Here is a 21,202-nt window from a genome sequence, read left to right as displayed (position 1 = left end):
ACCCTCCTATATGTTCAGGCCCCGATCACTCAAAATCTTTTTCACTCCATCCTTCCACCTCCAATTTGGTCTCCCACATCTCGTTCCCTCAACCTCTGACACATATATCCTCTTTGTCAATCTTTCTTCACTCATTCTTTCCATGTGTCCAAACCATTTCAGTACACCCTCTTCTGCTCTCTCAACCACATTCTTTTCATTACCACACATCTCTCTTACTCTTTCATTACTTACTCGATCAAACCACCTCACACCACATATTGTCCTCAAACATTTCATTTCCAACACATCCACACTCCTCCGCATAACCCTATCTATAGCCCACGCCTCGCAACCATATAACATTGTTGGAACCACTATTCCTTCAAACATACCCATTTTTGCTCTCTGAGATAAAGTTCTCACCTTCCACACATTCTTCAGCACTCCCAGAACCTTCGCCCCTTCCCCCACCCTGTGACTCACTTCCACTTCCCATGATTTCATCCGCTGCTAAATCCACTCCCAGATATCTAAAACACTTCACTTCCTTCAGTTTTCTCCATTCAAACTTACCCCCCAATTAACTTGTCCCTCAACCCTACTGAACCTAATAACATTACTCTTATTCACATTTACTCTCTGCTTTCTCCTTCACACACTTTACCAAACTCAGTCACTATAAGGATACATAACAGTTTTGACAAAAATGTTATATTCATCCTGCTTTCATATGTCTGTAGAACACTTTAGGCATTAAAATTCATTAGTTTCATCAATTTCAGTGAATGCAATGGAAATTGACAATTAGCAGGAAAAAATCATTACAAAGTTTCTGATGTCGTATTAGTAAAATTCAAAAAACGTTAAAAAATAAATCAAGAACATGCTATATAGTAAAAATAATATCAAATAAAGACTTTCATATCATGGGGATAATTGGTCATTTTGAGATAACCTCCTGAAATCTCTACAGTGAAAGGATTAAAGATAACATACAAGGGCTAACTACATAAGCATTCAACACTTTTCTAAATCATAAAGCACCTACTTGAAATGATTTTCAAACATAAGATTTGCATCACACTCAATGCAATAGTAGCTGGAATCTTCACCAGTTACTATCTCTAGGTTATCCATTATCTCAATGGTTGAGGATATAGCCACAATATTATTTGATCGACTGCTTGCAAAGAAAGTTACATTCTGATTTGGTGTTGTGGATGGCTGGCGTTTCACCCAAGGTCTAAACATAATTCGATTCTGGCTTGCAGGTACTTTATAACGTTGCAGACCTGAAAAGATAAAAAGGAAACAATTCAGTTCTGAATTTCTTAAACATAAAAACTTACAGGATATTCATCTGAAACAACAACCTAGTTTTCCTTACCTGTGACAAGAGAACGACTGACATGATCCCTTTTTTTGTGTTCATCAAGGAGGTATTTACTATAAAAGCTCAGCACACAGAACTTGCATTTCCCTTGTTGCGTAGAATGTTTCTGAGGAGAAAATAAGAAAGGATCAAATTCATCATCAAATCCAAATGTGCTACAGACGACGAAATGATAATCCTGACCTATATATACTTGTCTCTGAAGTTTACTTAAAAAAAAGAAAAAAAAAATAGACAAAAACAAGTTATCATGTGATGCAACAGTTTGCCAAGTATTGCATGGTCTAGCTAGGAATGGGTGTATACAAACGGCCAGCTCTTGGGAGCAAAAACCAAAATAATACCTACTGAAAAGGGAAAAATAATCAACATTGGGCATAGATCATGTGGGTCAACTTGTGAAGTTAGCCTACGAAAGTCAGTATGTTGAACGGCTTTTGACACAACTCTGACATGTAAGGAGGCAGAGTTCAAACCATCCCAGATGTAAGAGCAGTACTCCATACAAGGATGGGTCAATCCTTTGTACAAACTCAGAATTGCTAAGTGGAGCAACTGTTTGGAAGGAAAGAAATTCTAACATCTAAACAGGACTCCCAGTTCCTTAAGAGGCAGACTTAGCTATTTATGTAATGTGGGGTTTCCAAGGTAGTGTGGATATTCATCATATAATACCCTGGACCCCTTTCACAGGGTTCTTGCAGCTTTAAGGCTGTACTAAAATCAGAAGCATTGAAGGTGGGCTCCTTCAGAGCAAAAAGTTCCTTGGCAAGACTGGTATTCCCTTTTGTCAACTTACAATAACATGGCCCCACCCTGATCCTCAGTTCTTTTGTGAATGATTAACGAGTGACTATTAAGACCCCACCCCCTCCCCAGTTCTGTAGTACAAGTACACCACCGAATTTCTGGCAACTGATGGTCTGGCATCTTTTGTCTGGACAAAATTACGTGAGGGAACTTGAAATTACTACAGTCACCAGACTAGGTTACTGGGCAGCCACAGATGGCATTGTGTGTTGGGCACACTTATTAACATTCTTTTACACTGCACTTGGATACCACAATTCTGAGAGATTCTTAGCTTATTTTGCTTAAATCTAACCCTGGCTATGATTTCTAAGACATATGAAAGTGTCAGTCATGGTGTCAAATTTAAACACCATTCCATATTGATCCAAGATAAAGGAGAGCTGTTGAAAAAAAATGGACCCTGGTGTTTTGGTGTGTAAGCTGTGTGATATCTACAGTATTGGTTCATCAACTGTTTATGATATAAAGAAGTAAAGGGAGAAAACATTGAAATTCTATGCAGACAGCGATTCCAAGAAGCAAAGGACGATTAGAAAAACTATGAAAAGATGGTAAGAGTACTGAGCACAATCGAGTGATGATGGAATGGTTTCGACAGTGTCAGAGTGATGGAGTGGACTCATCAGGTAGCATGATAATGGACCACACTAAGTTGTTCCATAAAGAACTTAAATTACAACATGAGCATGGCTATATAGTGAAGGATAGTGTTATGAAATTTCCATGAATAAAGTGTGCAGAGAAAAGCGGTTTGCAAACCACAAAGGAGCTGCCAAGTATGTGGACGAATTTGCGAAATTTGTAGCTGACGAGCACCTCAGTCCTAAGCAAGTGTACAAGTATCTGTATTTCATTCATTCATTTAATTTACATTTAATATTTAATTCAAATTTCTAGCAGTCCATGGTATACTTTAGACATATGGAAGATGTATAATTAGTGGGTTAGAGGTGTGTTGATGAATTATCATTGCGTGACCATGGTTGGTCCAGCAAAATAGTTAATCCAGCAAGGCTTTGGAACCAAGAGTGCCGGAAAATAAGTGGTGTACCTGTATCTCATCTGTATACCTTCAACTGAAAGGCTGCCTGAATTCAACAAGATGTTCTTTCATTCCAATTAGTCATTCATTCATAAAATCCACAGAGATCCTTTGAGGAAGGTATTATCAATATATGGTGTGGGAAGAAAGCTATCAGATGCAATGAGGAGTTTTTACCATAAGTCTAAGATGTGTGTGCGAATTGGTAGAGAGGAGGGTGAGTGGTTTCATCTGCAGCAAAGGCATGTGATGTCAACATGGTTGTTTAATTTGTTAATTGATGGGGATGAGGAGGATAAATACAAGGGTCTTGGAGAGAAGGGGAAGTATACAGCCTGAAGGGGGTAAGGAGGCCTGGCAAGTTAGTTAGTTGTTATTTACTGATGACAGAACTGGTGGCAAATTTGAGTGAGAAACTGTAGAGTTGGCATGTGAGTTTGTGAGTGGATGTGAAGGGAGGAAGTTGAGTTACTAGTAAAGTGACTAAAAGTATGTGTAGCAGTACAGAGGGACAAGTTAGGGTGCGAGATTGAATGGAAAACATTTGGAGGAAGTGGGGTGTCTTGAAAACCTGGGAGTGGACTTGACAGTAAACAAAATCATAGAAGCAGAAGTGAGTCATACAGTAGATGAAGGCAAAGGTTCTAAGTGTACTGAGGAGTGTATGGAAAGACAGGTCATCTGGTATGGTAAAAATAGGTATGTTTCAAGGTATAGTAGTCCCAACGACATTGTATAAAGTATGTATGAGAATGTACGGAGGGGAGCTCATGTGGTGGACATTAAAGTTTAGGATAATAGTGATGTGAGGAAAGTTGACCGAGTAAGGAATGTTTGTCTAACATAATGGTATGGTAATAAGATGGGTGTGGTAAAGAGAGATACATAGGGTGTGTTGATATGGCTTGGACGTATGGAGAGAATAAGTGGGGAGAAGGTAATAAAGAGGATATATGCACCAGAAGAGGTAGACAAGATGAGAGATGGAGAGATTGAGTGAAAAAGATTTTTGATGCTTGGGGCCTGAACAAGAAGGAGGGTGAAAAATGTTCATGGGATAGAGTAAACTGGAGCTATGTGGTATATAAGGGTTGAAGTTCTGTCAATGGATGGAACCAAGGTATATGAAGAAGCCACAGGAAACCATGGAAAGGTCTTTGAGGCCTGGTTGTGGATAGGGAGCTGTGGTTTGGTTCCTTACACATGACAGCTGGAGAAAATGGGTATACATATAGGTATAATATTTCTAATGATGTTATATAAGGGTAATGATGAGAATCTGTGGAGGGGGTGCATGTGTTGAAAATGATGTGTTTGAGACAACATGAGGTTTGAGGAAGGTTAACCGAATAAGTAATGTTAGGGTAAGATAGAGGTGTGGTAATAAGAACAGTGTAGTTTACAGAGCCAGAGGGTGAGAATGAATGGGGAGAGACTAAGAAAGAGGATATATGTGTCAGAAGTGGATGGGAATGGAGAAGGGGTACATTAAATATGAGATGGAAGGAATGAGCAAAAAAGATTTTGAGTGCTTGAAGCCTGAACGGCATGCATGGGATAAAGTAAACTGGAGTCATGGAGTATATCCAGGTTGGCGTGCTATCAATGGACGGAACTAGGCCATGTGAAGCAGCCAGGGGAAACACTGAAAGGTCTATGGGGTCTGGTTGTAGGGACCTGTGTTTTTGGTTCATTATACATGAAGGCTAGAGAACGGATGTAAGTGAATGAGGCCTGTGCTTCTAGCTATACCTGCTAATGCAGAAAATGGCAAACGAGTGTGAAATAAAAATCACATATATCGTAGTTAGTCAAGCTTGTGTCATTCTCAGAAGGTTAATGATGGAGTTTCCAATGGAGCACTTCCTTCTCTCACCCTCTACAATTTCTTCTAACATTACCTCCCATTACCACCATTAGACCACAGTGCAAAAGTCCTCTCATGTACAAATATCCTCACCACCACATTACAGGACCTCAACTCTACTCAAGCAGCACTACACCACAATCAGAACACTAGGAAACCAATAACATATTGGATGCAGCCCTCCAGAAATCCACAGTTACCCTCTTAATCCAAAATGGACATGAATCCAGCCTACAACTTCCCATCACTCCAAATGGTCAATCACTCCCACTTAAAATGGTACCAACAATTCTACATATCACATCAGAAGCACAACATTCACTCCTAACACTACAAACATCAATATGGATGCAATAAACATTTTTAGTATCACATCAGTGAGAAGGAGATGGAGTGAGTATTTTGAAGGTTAATTGAATGTGTTTGATGATAGAGTGGCAGATATAGGGTGTTTTGGTTGAGGTGGTGTGGGAAGTGAGAGGGTCAGGGAGAATGGTTTGGTAAACAGAGAAGAGGTAGTGAAAGCTTTGCGGAAGATGAAAGCCAGTTTGGATGGTATTGCAGTGGAATCTATTAAAAAAGGGGGTGACTGTGTTGTTGACTGTTTAGTTAGGATATTCAATGTATGTATGGTTCATGGTGAAGTGCCTGAGGATTGGCAGAATGCATTCATAGGGCCAGTGTACAAAGACAAAGGGAATAAAGGAGAGGGTTCAAATTACAGAGGCATAAGTTTGTTGATTATTCCTGGGAATTTATATGGGAGGGTATTGCCTGAGAGGGTAAAAGCATGTACAGAGCATCAGATTAGGAAAGAGCAGTGTGGTTTCATAAGTGGTAAAGGATGTGTGGATCAGGTGTATGCTTCGAAGAATCTATGCGAGAAATACTGAGAAAAACAGATGGATTTGTACGTAGCATTTAGGGATCTGGAGAAGGCATATGATACAGATGCTCTGTGGAAGGTATCAAGAGTATATGGTGTGGGAGGTAAGTTCCTAGAAGCAGTGAAAAGTTTTTATCAAGGATATAAGGCATGTGTACGAGTAGGAAGAGTAGAAAGTGATTGGTTCTCGGTGAATGTCAGTTTGCAGCTGGGATGCGTGGTGTCTCCATGGTTGTTTAATTTGTTTATGGATGGGGTGGTTAGAGAGGTGAATGCAAGAGTTTTGGAGTGAGGGGCAAGTATGCAGTCTGTTGTGGGTGAGAGGGATTGGGAAGTAAGTCAGTTCTTGTTCACTGATGATACAGCACTGGTGGCTGATTCAGGTGAGAAGCTGCAGAAGATGGTGACTGAGTTTGGTAAAGTGTGTGAGAGAAGAAAGCTGAGAGTAAATGTGAATAAGAGCGAGCTTATTAGGTTCAGTAAGGTTGAGGGACAAGTTAATTGGGAGGTAAGTTTGAATAGCGATTATGTATAATGATATATATATATATATTATTATTTTTTTTTTTATTATACTTTGTCGCTGTCTCCCGCGTTTGCGAGGTAGCGCAAGGAAACAGACGAAAGAAATGGCCCAACTCCCCCCATACACATGTATATACATACGTCCACACACGCAAATATACATACCTACACAGCTTTCCATGGTTTACCCCAGACGCTTCACATGCCTTGCTTGAATCCACTGACAGCACGTCAACCCCGGTATACCACATCGCTCCAATTCACTCTATTCCTTGCCCTCCTTTCACCCTCCTGCATGTTCAGGCCCCGATTACACAAAAGCTTTTTCACTCCATCTTTCCACTTCCAATTTGGTCTCCCTCTTCTCCTTGTTCCCTCCACCTCCGACACATATATCCTCTTGGTCAATCTTTCCTCACTCATCCTCTCCATGTGCCCAAACCACTTCAAAACACCCTCTTCTGCTCTTTCAACCACGCTCTTTTTATTTCCACACATCTCTCTTACCCTTACGTTACTCACTCGATCAAACCACCTCACACCACACATTGTCCTCAAACACCTCATTTCCAGCACATCCATCCTCCTGCGCACAACTCTATCCATAGCCCACGCCTCGCAACCATACAACATTGTTGGAACCACTATTCCTTCAAACATACCCATTTTTGCTTTCCGAGATAATGTTCTCGACTTCCACACATTCTTCAAGGCCCCCAGGATTTTCGCCCCCTCCCCCACCCTATGATCCACTTCCGCTTCCATGGTTCCATCCGCTGCCAGATCCACTCCCAGATATCTAAAACACTTCACTTCCTCCAGTTTTTCTCCATTCAAACTCACCTCCCAATTGACTTGACCCTCAACCCTACTGTACCTAATAACCTTGCTCTTATTCACATTTACTCTTAACTTTCTTCTTCCACACACTTTTCCAAACTCAGTCACCAGCTTCTGCAGTTTCTCACATGAATCAGCCACCAGCGCTGTATCATCAGCGAACAACAACTGACTCACTTCCCAAGCTCTCTCATCCCCAACAGACTTCATACTTGCCCCTCTTTCCAAAACTCTTGCATTTACCTCCCTAACAACCCCATCCATAAAGAAATTAAACAACCATGGAGACATCACACACCCCTGCCGCAAACCTACATTCACTGAGAACCAATCACTTTCCTCTCTTCCTACACGTACACATGCCTTACATCCTCGATAAAAACTTTTCATATATATATATATATATGAAAAGTTTGTTTTCTAAATTGTTTCTTACATTTTTCATATGTATATATATGTATGTGTGTGTGTGTGTGTGTATGTGCGTGTGTGTGTGTATGTGTGTGTGTGTGTATATGTATATATATATGTATATTATCCCTGGGGATAGGGGTGAAAGAATACTTCCCACGTATTCCTCGCGTGTCGTAGAAAGCGACTAGAGGGGACGGGAGCGGGGGGCCGGAAATCCTCCCCTCCTTGTATTAACTTTCTAAAATGGGAAACAGAAGAAGGAGTCACGCGGGGAGTGATCATCCTCCTCGAAGGCTCAGAGTGGGGTGCCTAAATGTGTGTGGATGTAACCAAGATGTGAAAAAAGGAGAGATAGGTAGTATGTTTGAGGAAAGGAACCTGGATGTTTTGGCTCTGAGTGAAACGAAGCTCAAGGGTAAAGGGGAAGAGTGGTTTGGAAATGTCTGGGGAGTGAAGTCAGGGGTTAGTGAGAGGACAAGAGCAAGGGAAGGAGTAGCAATACTCCTGAAACAGGAGTTGTGGGAGTATGTGATAGAATGTAAGAAAGTAAATTCTCGATTAATATGGGTAAAATTGAAAGTTGATGGAGAGAGGTGGGTGATTATTGGTGCATATGCACCTGGGCATGAGAAGAAAGATCAGGAGAGGCAAGTGTTTTGGGAGCAGCTGAATGAGTGTGTTAGCGGTTTTGATGCACGAGACCGGGTTATAGTGATGGGTGATTTGAATGCAAAGGTGAGTAATGTGGCAGTTGAGGGAATAATTGGTATGCATGGGGTGTTCAGTGTTGTAAATGGAAATGGTGAAGAGCTTGTAGATTTATGTGCTGAAAAAGGACTGATGATTGGGAATACCTGGTTTAAAAAGCGAGATATACATAAGTATACTTATGTAAGTAGGAGAGATGGCCAGAGAGCGTTATTGGATTACGTGTTAATTGACAGGCGTGTGAAAGAGAGACTTTTGGATGTAAATGTGCTGAGAGGTGCAACTGGAGGGATGTCTGATCATTATCTTGTGGAGGCTAAGGTGAAGATTAGTATGGGTTTTCAGAAAAGAGGAGTGAATGTTGGGGTGAAGAAGGTGGTGAGAGTAAGTGAGCTTGGGAAGGAGACCTGTGTGGGGAAGTACCAGGAGAGACTGTGTACAGAATGGAAAAAGGTGAGAACAATGGAAGTAAGGGGAGTGGGGGAGGAATGGGATGTATTTAGGGAATCAGTGATGGATTGCACAAAAGATGCTTGTGGCATGAGAAGAGTGGGAGGTGGGCTGTTTAGAAAGGGTAGTGAGTGGTGGGATGAAGAAGTAAGAGTATTAGTGAAAGAGAAGAGAGAGGCATTTGGACGATTTTTGCAGGGAAAAAATGCAATTGAGTGGGAGAAGTATAAAAGAAAGAGACAGGAGGTCAAGAGAAAGGTGCAAGAGGTGAAAAAAAGGGCAAATGAGAGTTGGGGTGAGAGACTATCAGTAAATTTTAGGGAGAATAAAAAGATGTTTTGGAAGGAGGTAAATAGGGTGCGTAAGACAAGGGAGCAAATGGGAACTTCAGTGAAGGGCGTAAATGGGGAGGTGATAACAAGTAGTGGTGATGTGAGAAGGAGATGGAATGAGTATTTTGAAGGTTTGTTGAATGTGTCTGATGACAGAGTGGCAGATATAGGGTGTTTTGGTTGAGGTGGTGTGCAAAGTGAGAGGGTTAGGGAAAATGATTTGGTAAACAGAGAAGAGGTAGTAAAAGCTTTGCGGAAGATGAAAGCCGGCAAGGCAGCAGGTTTGGATGGTATTGCAGTGGAATTTATTAAAAAAGGGGGTGACTGTATTGTTGACTGGTTGGTAAGGTTATTTAATGTATGTATGACTCATGGTGAGGTGCCTGAGGATTGGCGGAATGCGTGCATAGTGCCACTGTACAAAGGCAAAGGGGATAAGAGTGAGTGCTCAAATTACAGAGGTATAAGTTTGTTGAGTATTCCTGGTAAATTATATGGGAGGGTATTGATTGAGAGGGTGAAGGCATGTACAGAGCATCAGATTGGGGAAGAGCAGTGCGGTTTTAGAAGTGGTAGAGGATGTGTGGATCAGGTGTTTGCTTTGAAGAATGTATGTGAGAAATACTTAGAAAAGCAAATGGATTTGTATGTAGCATTTATGGATCTGGAGAAGGCATATGATAGAGTTGATAGAGATGCTCTGTGGAAGGTATTAAGAATATATGGTGTGGGAGGCAAGTTGTTAGAAGCAGTGAAAAGTTTTTATCGAGGATGTAAGGCATGTGTACGTGTAGGAAGAGAGGAAAGTGATTGGTTCTCAGTGAATGTAGGTTTGCGGCAGGGGTGTGTGATGTCTCCATGGTTGTTTAATTTGTTTATGGATGGGGTTGTTAGGGAGGTAAATGCAAGAGTCCTGGAAAGAGGGGCAAGTATGAAGTCTGTTGGGGATGAGAGAGCTTGGGAAGTGAGTCAGTTGTTGTTCGCTGATGATACAGCGCTGGTGGCTGATTCATGTGAGAAACTGCAGAAGCTGGTGACTGAGTTTGGTAAAGTGTGTGGAAGAAGAAAGTTAAGAGTAAATGTGAATAAGAGCAAGGTTATCAGGTACAGTAGGGTTGAGGGTCAAGTCAATTGGGAGGTGAGTTTGAATGGAGAAAAACTGGAGGAAGTGAAGTGTTTTAGATATCTGGGAGTGGATCTGGCAGCGGATGGAACCATGGAAGCGGAAGTGGATCATAGGGTGGGGGAGGGGGCGAAAATTTTGGGAGCCTTGAAAAATGTGTGGAAGTCGAGAACATTATCTCGGAAAGCAAAAATGGGTATGTTTGAAGGAATAGTGGTTCCAACAATGTTGTATGGTTGCGAGGCGTGGGCTATGGATAGAGTTGTGCGCAGGAGGATGGATGTGCTGGAAATGAGATGTTTGAGGACAATGTGTGGTGTGAGGTGGTTTGATCGAGTAAGTAACGTAAGGGTAAGAGAGATGTGTGGAAATAAAAAGAGCGTGGTTGAGAGAGCAGAAGAGGGTGTTTTGAAATGGTTTGGGCACATGGAGAGAATGAGTGAGGAAAGATTGACCAAGAGGATATATGTGTCGGAGGTGGAGGGAACGAGGAGAAGAGGGAGACCAAATTGGAGGTGGAAAGATGGAGTGAAAAAGATTTTGTGTGATCGGGGCCTGAACATGCAGGAGGGTGAAAGGAGGGCAAGGAATAGAGTGAATTGGAGCGATGTGGTATACAGGGGCTGACGTGCTGTCAGTGGAGTGAATCAAGGCATGTGAAGCGTCTGGGGTAAACCATGGAAAGCTGTGTAGGTATGTATTTTTGCGTGTGTGGACGTGTGTATGTACATGTGTATGGGGGGGGGGGGGAGACAGCGACAAAGTATATATATATAAAAAAAAAAAAAAAAAAAAAAAAAAAAAAAAAAAATATATATATATATATATATATATATATATATATATATATATATTTTTTTTCATACTATTTGCTATCTCCCGCGATAGCGAGGTAGCGTTAAGAACAGAGGACTGGGCCTTTGAGGGAATATCCTCACCTGGACCTCTTCTCTGTTCCTTCTTTTGGAAAAAAAAAAAAAAAAAAAAAAAAAAAAAAAAAAAAAAAAGAGAGGGGAGGATTTCCAGCCCCCCCGCTCCCTTCCCTTTTAGTCGCCTTCTACGACACGCAGGGAATACGTGGGAAGTATTCTTTCTCCCCTATCCCCAGGGAAATATATATATATATATATATATATATATATATATATATATATATATATATATATATATATATATATATATATGTATGTATATATATATATATATATATATATGTATATATATATACATATATATATATATATCCCTGGGATAGGGGAGAGGGAATGCTTCCCATGTGTTCCCTGCGTGTTGTGGAGGGCGACTAGGGGGGAGGGGAGCGGGGGGCTGGAAATCCTCCCCTCTCATTTTTTTTTTAGTTTTCCAAAAGAAGGAGCAGAGAGGGGGCCGGGTGAGGTTGTTCCCTCAGAGGCCCAGTCCTCTGTTCTTGGCGCTACCTCGCTGGTGCGGGAAGTGGCGAATGGTGTGAAAAAAAAAAAAAAAGTTTGAATAGAGAAAGACTGGAGGAAGTGAAGTGTTTTAGATATCTGGGAGTGGATTTAGCACCAGTTGGAACCATGGAAGCAGAAGTGAGTCACAGGGTGGGGGTGGGGGCAAAGGTTCTGGGAGCACTGAAAAATGTGTGGAAGGTGAGAAGGCTATCTTGGAGAGCAAAAATGGGTATTTTTAAAGGAATAGTGGTTCCAACAATCTTATAATGGTTGCAAGGCATGGGCTGTAGTTAGGATTGTGCGCAGGAGGGTGTATGTGTTGGAAATGAAATGTTTGAGTACAATATGTGGTGTGAGGTGGTTTGATCGAGTAAGTAATGGAAGGGTAAGAGAGATGTATGGTAATAAAAAGTGTGGTTGAGAGAGCAGAAAAGGGTGTGCTGTAATGGTTTGGTTATATGGATACAATGAATGAGGAAAGATTGACGAAGAGGATATATATGTGTCACAGAGGTGGAGGGAATGAGAAGTGGGAGACCAAATTGGAGGTGGAAAGATGGCGTGAAAAAGATTTTGAGTGACCGGGGCCTGAACATAAAGGAGGGTGAAAGGTATGCAAGGAATAGAGTGAACTGGAACAGTGTGGTATACTGGGGTCGACGTGCTGTCAATGGATTGAACCAGGGCATGTAAAGCGTCTTGGGTAAACCATGGAAAGTTTTGTGGGGCCTGGAAGTGGAAAGGGAGCTGTGGATTTGGTACATTACACATGACAGTTAGAGACTGAGTGTGAACGAATGTGGCCTCTGTTGTCTTTTCCTAGCACTACCTTGTGCATGCACAGGGGGAGGGGGGTGTCATTTCATGTGTGGCAGGGTAGCGACGAGAATGGATGAAGGCAGCAAGTATGAATATGTACAAGTGTATATATGTATATGTCCATGTATGTATATGTATGCATATATTGAAATGTATAGGTATGTATATGTGTATGTGGGCGTTTATGTGTATCATGTGTATGTGGGTAGATTGGGCTATTCTTTCGTGTTTCCTTGCAATACCTTGTGAACGCAGGAGACAGTAACTAAGTAAAAAAAAAAAAAAAAAGGAACACACCATTCACTTACAACACCACTAACATTAACAAGGATACTATACACATTTTAGGTATCACTTAAGAAACAACATTTACACCCAACACGACAAATATAAATAAGGATGCCATAAATATCTACATATTTACTAGGAAAACATTCACTTCCAACATCATTAAGGATGCCATAAACATTCTAGGCATAACACAAGAAACACATGAAATTCATTCCCAACATCATTAAGGATGGAATAAACATTCTGAGTATTGCATGAGAAAAATATAACATTCACTCCTAACACTACCAACATAATAAGGATACCATAAACAAACAAAATGCCCTAACACTATTTACCAACACTATACCAATCTACAGGATATGCCTGGTGAGCACAAAATTTAATCCCCGTTATGGGCAAATTGGTGCTGTAAGAGAGTTGTGAAAAATTAATGTCTTGGAAAAAAATACCTGTAAGTGTTGGAACATCCGCTGAGAAAAGGTGCTTGCTGAGGACGAGTTAATGGACTTCACACTAAGACAGTAGTGGCACTGCACATAAGGTGTATCTTTGTGTTCCTGTTGACAAAAAACAAAGAACATTAAAAACATCTTGTAAAACTACAGAATACCTAACATTATTCCCATCAACCCATATTGCGTCAACTTATGGCACAACTGCTATTTACATAATTTCATTCATGAACTAAACTAATGAGTAAGAAATCCTAAGTATTCCAATCATGTGTAATGCACCGAAACCACATCTCCCTATCCACATCCAGGCCTGACAGACCTTTCCATGGTTTAACCCAGACGTTTCATTTGCCCTGGTTCAGTCCATTGACAGCACATCAACCCCAGTATACCACATCGTTCCAATTCACACTATTCCTTGCACTTCTCTCATCCTCCTGTGTGTTTAGGCCCTGATCACTCAAAATCTTTTTCACTCCATCCTTCCACCTCCAATTTAGTCTCCCACTTCTCCTTGTTCCCTCTACCTGACACATATATCTTCCTTGTCAGCCTTTCATCACTCATTCTCTCTATATGTCCAAACTATTTCAACACACCCTCTTCTGCTCCCTCAACCATACTCCCCTTATTTCCACGCATCTCTGTTACCCCTTCATTACTTGTTCGATCAAACCACCTAGCACGTATTGTCTTCAAACATCTCCTTTCCAACACATACACCCTTCTCCATATAATCCCATCTATAGCTCATGCTTCACAACCATATAACATTGTTGGAACTACTATTCCTTCAAACATACCCACCTCTGCTCTCCGAGATAACGTTCTCTCCTTCCAAACATTCTTCATCACTCCCAGAACCTTTGCATCCTCCCCCGCCCTGCAACTCATTTCCGCTTCCATGGTTCCAATCACTGCTAAGTCCAATCCCAGATATCTAAAACACTTCACTTCCTCCAATTCTTCTCTATTCAAACTTACTTCTCAACTAACTTGTCCCTCAACCCTATTGATCCCAACAACCTTGCTTTAATTCACATTTACTCTCAACTTTCTCCTTTCACACACTTCTCCAAATTCAGTCACCAACTTCTGTCATTTCCTGCATCAGCAAGGTAGCCCCCAGGAAACAGACAAAGAATGGCCCAAACACTCGTATACATATACATATTTTATCATTATTTATTATACTTTGTCGCTGTCTCCCATGTTAGCGAGTTAACACAAGGAAACAGACGAAAGAATGGCCCAACCCACCCACATACACATGTATATACACACACGTCCACACACGCACATTTACATATCTATACATCTCAACGTATACATATATATACACACACAGACATACAAATATATACACATGTACACAATTCATACTGTCTGCCCTTATTCATTCCCATCACCACCCCGCCAAACATGAAATAACAACCCCCTCCCCCCACTTGTGTGCGAGGTATCACTAGGAAAACACAACAAAGGCCACATTCATTCACACTCAGTCTCTAGCTGTCATGTATAATGCACTGGAACCGCAGCTCCCTTTCCACATCCAGGCCTCACAAAACTTTCAATGGTTTACCCCAGACGCTTCACATGACCTGGTTCAATCCACTGACAGCATGTTGACCCCGGTATACCACATTGTTCCAATTCACTCTATTCCTTGCATGCCTTTCACCCTCCTGCATGTTCAGGCTCTGATCGCTCAAAATCTTTTTCACTTCATCCTTCCACCTCCAATTTGGTCTCCCATCTCTCTTCATTCCCTCCACCTCTGACACATATATCGTATTTGTCAACCTTTCCTCACTCACTCTCTCCTTGTGACCAAACCACTTTCAAACACCCTCTTCTGCTCTCTCAACCACACTCTTTTCATTACCACACATCTCTCCTACCTTTTCATTACTTACTCGATCAAACCACCTAACACCACATATTGTCCTCAAACATCTCATTTCCAGTACATCCACCCTCCTCCGCACTACTCTATCTATAGCCCATGCCTCGCAACCATATAACATTATTGGAACCACTATTCTTTCAAACATACCCATTTTTGCTTCCCAAGATAACGTTCTCGACTTCCACACATTTTTCAACGCTCCCAGAACTTTCTCCCCCTCCCCCAACCTCTAAGTCACTTCCGCTTCCATGGTTCCATCCGCTGCCAAATCCACTCCCAGATATCTAAACCACCTCACTTCCTACAGTTTTTCTCTATTCAAACTTTCCTCCCAATTGACTTGTCCCTCAACCCTACTGTACCTTATAACCTTGCTCTCATTCACATTTACTCTCAGCTTTCTTCTTTCACAGAGAAGAGGTAGTAAAAGCTTTGCGGAAGATGAAAGAGGTAGTAAAAGCTTTGCGGAAGATGAAAGCCGGCAAGGCAGCGGGTACTGCAGTGGAATTTATTAAAAAAGGAGGTGGCTGTATTGTTGACTGGTTGGTAAGGTTATTTAATGTATGTATGACTCATGGTAAGGTGCCTGAGGATTGGCAGAATGCTTGCATAGTGCCATTGTACAAAGGCAAAGGGGATAAAAGTGAGTGCTTAAATTATAGAGGTATAAGTTTGTTGAGTATTCCTGGGAAATTATATGGGAGGGTATTGATTGAGAGGGTGAAGGCATGTAAAGAGCATCAGATTGGGGAAGAGCAGTGTGGTTTCAGAAGTGGTAGAGGATGTGTGGATCAGGTGTTTGCTTTGAAGAATGTATGTGAGAAATACTTAGAAAAGCAAATGGATTTGTATGTAGCATTTATGGATCTGGAGAAGGCATATGATAGAGTTGATAGAGATGCTCTGTGGAAGGTATTAAGAATATATGGTGTGGGAGGCAAGTTGTTAGAAGCAGTGAAAAGTTTTTATTGAGGATGTAAGGCATGTGTACGTGTAGGAAGAGAGGAAAGTGATTGGTTCTCAGTATATGTAGGTTTGTGGCAGGGGTGTGTGATGTCTCCATGGTTGTTTAATTTGTTTATGGATGGGGTTGTTAGGCAGGTGAATGCAAGAGTTTTGGAAAGAGGGGCAAGTATGAAGTCTGTTGGGGATAAGAGAGCTTGGGAAGTGAGTCAGTTGTTGTTCGCTGATGACACAGCGCTGGTGGCTGATTCATGTGAGAAACTGCAGAAGCTGGTGACTGAGTTTGGTAAAGAGTGTGAAAGAAGAAAGTTAAGAGTAAATATGAATAAGAGCAAGGTTATTAGGTACAGTAGGGTTGAGGGTCAAGTCAGTTGGGAGGTAAGTTTGAATGGAGAAAAACTGGAGGAAGAAAAGTGTTTTAGATATCTGGGAGTGGATCTGGCAGCAGATGGAACCATGGAAGTGGAAGTGGATCATAGGGTGGGGGAGAGGGCGAAAATCCTGGGAGCCTTGAAGAATGTGTGGAAGTCGAGAACATTATCTCGGAAAGCAAAAATGGGTATGTTTGAAGGAATAGTGGTTCCAAAAATGTTGTATGGTTGCGAGGCGTGGTCTATGGATAGAGTTGTGCGCAGGAGGATGGATGTGGTGGAAATGAGATGTTTGAGGACAATGTGTGGTGTGAGGTGGTTTGATCGAGTAAGTAACGTAAGGGTAAGAGAGATGTGTGGAAATAAAAAGAGCGTGGTTGAGAGAGCAGAAGAGGGTGTTTTGAAATGGTTTGGGCACATGGAGAGAATGAGTGAGGAAAGATTGACCAAGAGGATATATGTGTCGGAGGTGGAGGGAACGAGGAGAAGTGGGAGACCAAATTGGAGGTGGAAGGATGGAGTGAAAAAGATTTTGTGTGATCGGGGCCTGAACATGCAGGAAGGTGAAAGGAGGGCAAGGAATAGAGTGAATTGGATCGATGTGGTATACCGGGGTTGACGTGCTATCAGTGGATTGAATCAGGGCATGTGAAGCGTCTGGGGTAAACCATGGAAAGCTGTGTAGGTATGTATATTTGCGTGTGTGGACGTATGTATATACATGTGTATGGGGGTGGGTTGGGCCATTTCTTTCGTCTGTTTCCTTGCGCTACCTCGCAAACGCGGGAGACCGGAAAAAAAAAAAAACATATATATGTAAGGGGAGTGGGGGAGGAATGGGATGTATTTAGGGAATCAGTGATGGATTGCGCAAAAGATGCTTGTGGCATGAGAAGAGTGGGAGGTGGGTTGATTAGAAAGGGTAGTGAGTGGTGGGATGAAGAAGTAAGAGTATTAGTGAAAGAGAAGAGAGAGGCATTTGGACGATTTTTGCAGGGAAAAAATTAAATTGAGTGGGAGACGTATAAAAGAAAGACAGGAGGTCAAGAGAAAGGTGCAAGAGGTGAAAAAAAGGGCAAATGAGAGTTGGGGTGAGAGAGTATCATTAAATTTCAGGGAGAATAAAAAGATGTTCTGGAAGGAGGTAAATAAAGTGCGTAAGACAAGGGAGCAAATGGGAACTTCAGTGAAGGGCGCAAATGGGGAGGTGATAACAAGTAGTGGTGATGTGAGAAAGAGATGGAGTGAGTATTTTGAAGGTTTGTTGAATGTGTTTGATGATAGAGAGGCAGATATAGGGTGTTTTGGTCGAGGTGGTGTGCAAAGTGCGAGGGTTAGGGAAAATGAGTTGGTAAACAGAGAAGAGGCAGTAAAAGCTTTGCGGAAGATGAAAGCCGGCAAGGCAGCAGGTTTGGATGGTATTGCAGTGGAATTTATTAAAAAAAGGGGGTGACTGTATTGTTGACTGGTTGGTAAGGTTATTTAATGTATGTATGACTCATGGTGAGGTGCCTGAGGATTGGCGGAATGCGTGCATAGTGCCATTGTATAAAGGCAAAGGGGATAAGAGTGAGTACTCAAATTACAGTGGTATAAGTTTGTTGAGTATTCCTGGCAAATTATATGGGAGGGTATTGATTGAGAGGGTGAAGGCATGTACAGAGCATCAGATTGGGGAAGAGCAGTGTGGTTTCAGAAGTGGTAGAGGATGTGTGGATCAGGTGTTTGCTTTGAAGAATGTATGTGAGAAATACTTAGAAAAGCAAATGGATTTGTATGTAGCATTTATGGATCTGGAGAAGGCATATGATAGAGTTGATAGAGATGCTCTGTGGAAGGTATTAAGAATATATGGTGTGGGAGGCAAGTTGTTAGAAGCAGTGAAAAGTTTTTATCGAGGATGTAAGGCATGTGTACGTGTAGGAAGAGAGGAAAGTGATTGGTTCTCAGTAAATGTAGGTTTGCGGCAGGGGTGTGTGATGTCTCCATGGTTGTTTAATTTGTTTATGGATGGGGTTGTTAGGGAGGTAAATGCAAGAGTTTTGGAAAGAGGGGCAAGTATGAAGTCTGTTGGGGATGAGAGAGCTTGGGAAGTGAGTCAGTTGTTGTTCGCTGATGATACAGCGCTGGTGGCTGATTCATGTGAGAAACTGCAGAAGCTGGTGACTGAGTTTGGTAAAGTGTGTGAAAGAAGAAAGTTAAGAGTAAATGTGAATAAGAGCAAGGTTATTAGGTACAGTAGGGTTGAGGGTCAATTCAATTGGGAGGTGAGTTTGAATGGAGAAAAACTGGAGGAAGTAAAGTGTTTTAGATATCTGGGAGTGGATCTGGCAGCGGATGGAACCATAGAAGCGGAAGTGGATCATAGGGTGTGGGAGGGGGCGAAAATTCTGGGAGCCTTGAAGAATGTGTGGAAGTCGAGAACATATCTCGGAAAGCAAAAATGGGTATGTTTGAAGGAATAGTGGTTCCAACAATGTTGTATGGTTGCGAGGCGTGGACTATGGATAGAGTTGTGCGCAGGAGGATGGATGTGCTGGAAATGAGATGTTTGAGGACAATGTGTGGTGTGAGGTGGTTTGATCGAGTAAGTAACGTAAGGGTAAGAGAGATGTGTGGAAATAAAAAGAGCGTGGTTGAGAGAGCAGAAGAGGGTGTTTTGAAATGGTTTGGTCACATGGAGAGAATGAGTGAGGAAAGATTGACCAAGAGGATATATTTGTCGGAGGTGGAGGGAATGAGAAGAGGGTGACCAAATTGGAGGTGGAAAGATGGAGTGAAAAAGATTTTGTGTGATCGGGGACTGAACATGCAGGAGGGTGAAAGGAGGGCAAAGAATAGAGTGAATTGGATCGATGTGGTATACCGGGGTTGACGTGCTGTCAGTGGATTGAAGCAGGGCATGTGAAGCGTCTGGGGTAAACCATGGAAAGCTGTGTAGGTATGTATATTTGCGTGTGTGGACGTATGTATATACATGTGTATGGGGGGGGGGGTTGGGCCATTTCTTTCGTCTGTTTCCTTGCGCTACCTCGCAAACGCGGGAGACAGCGACAAAGTATAATAATAAATAAAATAACATTTTTTTTTTTTTTTTTTTTAATACTTTGTCGCTGTCTCCCGCGTTTGCGAGGTAGCGCAAGGAAACAGACGAAAGAAATGGCCCAACCCCCCCCCCCATACACATATACATACACACGTCCACACACGCAAATATACATACCTACACAGCTTTCCATGGTTTACCCCAGACGCTTCACATGCCTTGATTCAATCCACTGACAGCACGTCAAACCCTGTATACCACATCGCTCCAATTCACTCTATTCCTTGCCCTCCTTTCACCCTCCTGCATGTTCAGGCCCCGATCACACAAAATCTTTTTCACTCCATCTTTCCACCTCCAATTTGGTCTCCCTCTTCTCCTCGTTCCCTCCACCTCCGACACATATATCCTCTTGGTCAATCTTTCCTCACTCATTCTCTCCATGTGCCCAAACCATTTCAAAACACCCTCTTCTGCTCTCTCAACCACGCTCTTTTTATTTCCACACATCTCTCTTACCCTTACGTTACTTACTCGATCAAACCACCTCACACCACACATTGTCCTCAAACATCTCATTTCCAGCACATCCATCCTCCTGCGCACAACTCTATCCATAGCCCACGCCTCGCAACCATACAACATTGTTGGAACCACTATTCCTTCAAACATACCCATTTTTGCTTTCCGAGATAATGTTCTCGACTTCCACACATTTTTCAAGGCTCCCAAAAATTTTCGCCCCCTCCCCCACCCTATGATCCACTTCCGCTTCCATGGTTCCATCCGCTGACAGATCCACTCCCAGATATCTAAAACACTTCACTTCCTCCAGTTTTTCTCCATTCAAACTCACCTCCCAATTGACTTGACCCTCAACCCTACTGTACCTAATAACCTTGCTCTTATTCACATTTACTCTTAACTTTCTTCTTCCACACACTTTACCAAACTCAGTCACCAGCTTCTGCAGTTTCTCACATGAATCAGCCACCAGCGCTGTATCATCAGCGAACAACAACTGACTCACTTCCCAAGCTCTCTCATCCCCAACAGACTTCATACTTGCCCCTCTTTCCAGGACTCTTGCATTTACCTCCCTAACAACCCCATCCATAAACAAATTAAACAACCATGGAGACATCACACACCCCTGCCGCAAACCTACATTCACTGAGAACCAATCACTTTCCTCTCTTCCTACACGTACACATGCCTTACATCCTCGATAAAAACTTTTCACTGCTTCTAACAACTTGCCTCCCACACCATATATTCTTAATACCTTCCACAGAGCATCTCTATCAACTCTATCATATGCCTTCTCCAGATCCATAAATGCTACATACAAATCCATTTGCTTTTCTAAGTATTTCTCACATACATTCTTCAAAGCAAACACCTGATCCACACATCCTCTACCACTTCTGAAACCGCACTGCTCTTCCCCAATCTGATGCTCTGTACATGCCTTCACCCTCTCAATCAATACCCTCCCATATAATTTACCAGGAATACTCAACAAACTTATACCTCT

General features: G+C 42.1%; 1 protein-coding gene across 1 annotated transcript in view; it reads right to left on the bottom strand.

The window, feature by feature from the left end:
- The window catches only part of LOC139754813 (uncharacterized), a 58,350-nt gene that overhangs the window by 15,007 nt on the left and 22,141 nt on the right, over positions 1-21,202 (bottom strand). Inside the window, exons 4-6 of the mRNA XM_071672655.1 lie at positions 13,368-13,475; positions 1,370-1,481; positions 1,031-1,274 (exon numbers count right to left, since the gene is read on the bottom strand). Of these exons, the coding sequence (XP_071528756.1) occupies positions 1,031-1,274; positions 1,370-1,481; positions 13,368-13,475 (464 nt within the window). The remainder of the gene's footprint in view (positions 1-1,030; positions 1,275-1,369; positions 1,482-13,367; positions 13,476-21,202) is intronic.

Source organism: Panulirus ornatus, chromosome 17, assembly GCF_036320965.1.
Source record: "Panulirus ornatus isolate Po-2019 chromosome 17, ASM3632096v1, whole genome shotgun sequence".
NCBI classification, from domain to species: domain Eukaryota; kingdom Metazoa; phylum Arthropoda; class Malacostraca; order Decapoda; family Palinuridae; genus Panulirus; species Panulirus ornatus.
The sequence above is the reverse complement of the archived record's forward strand: the minus strand, read 5'-3'. Positions and strand labels throughout refer to the sequence as shown.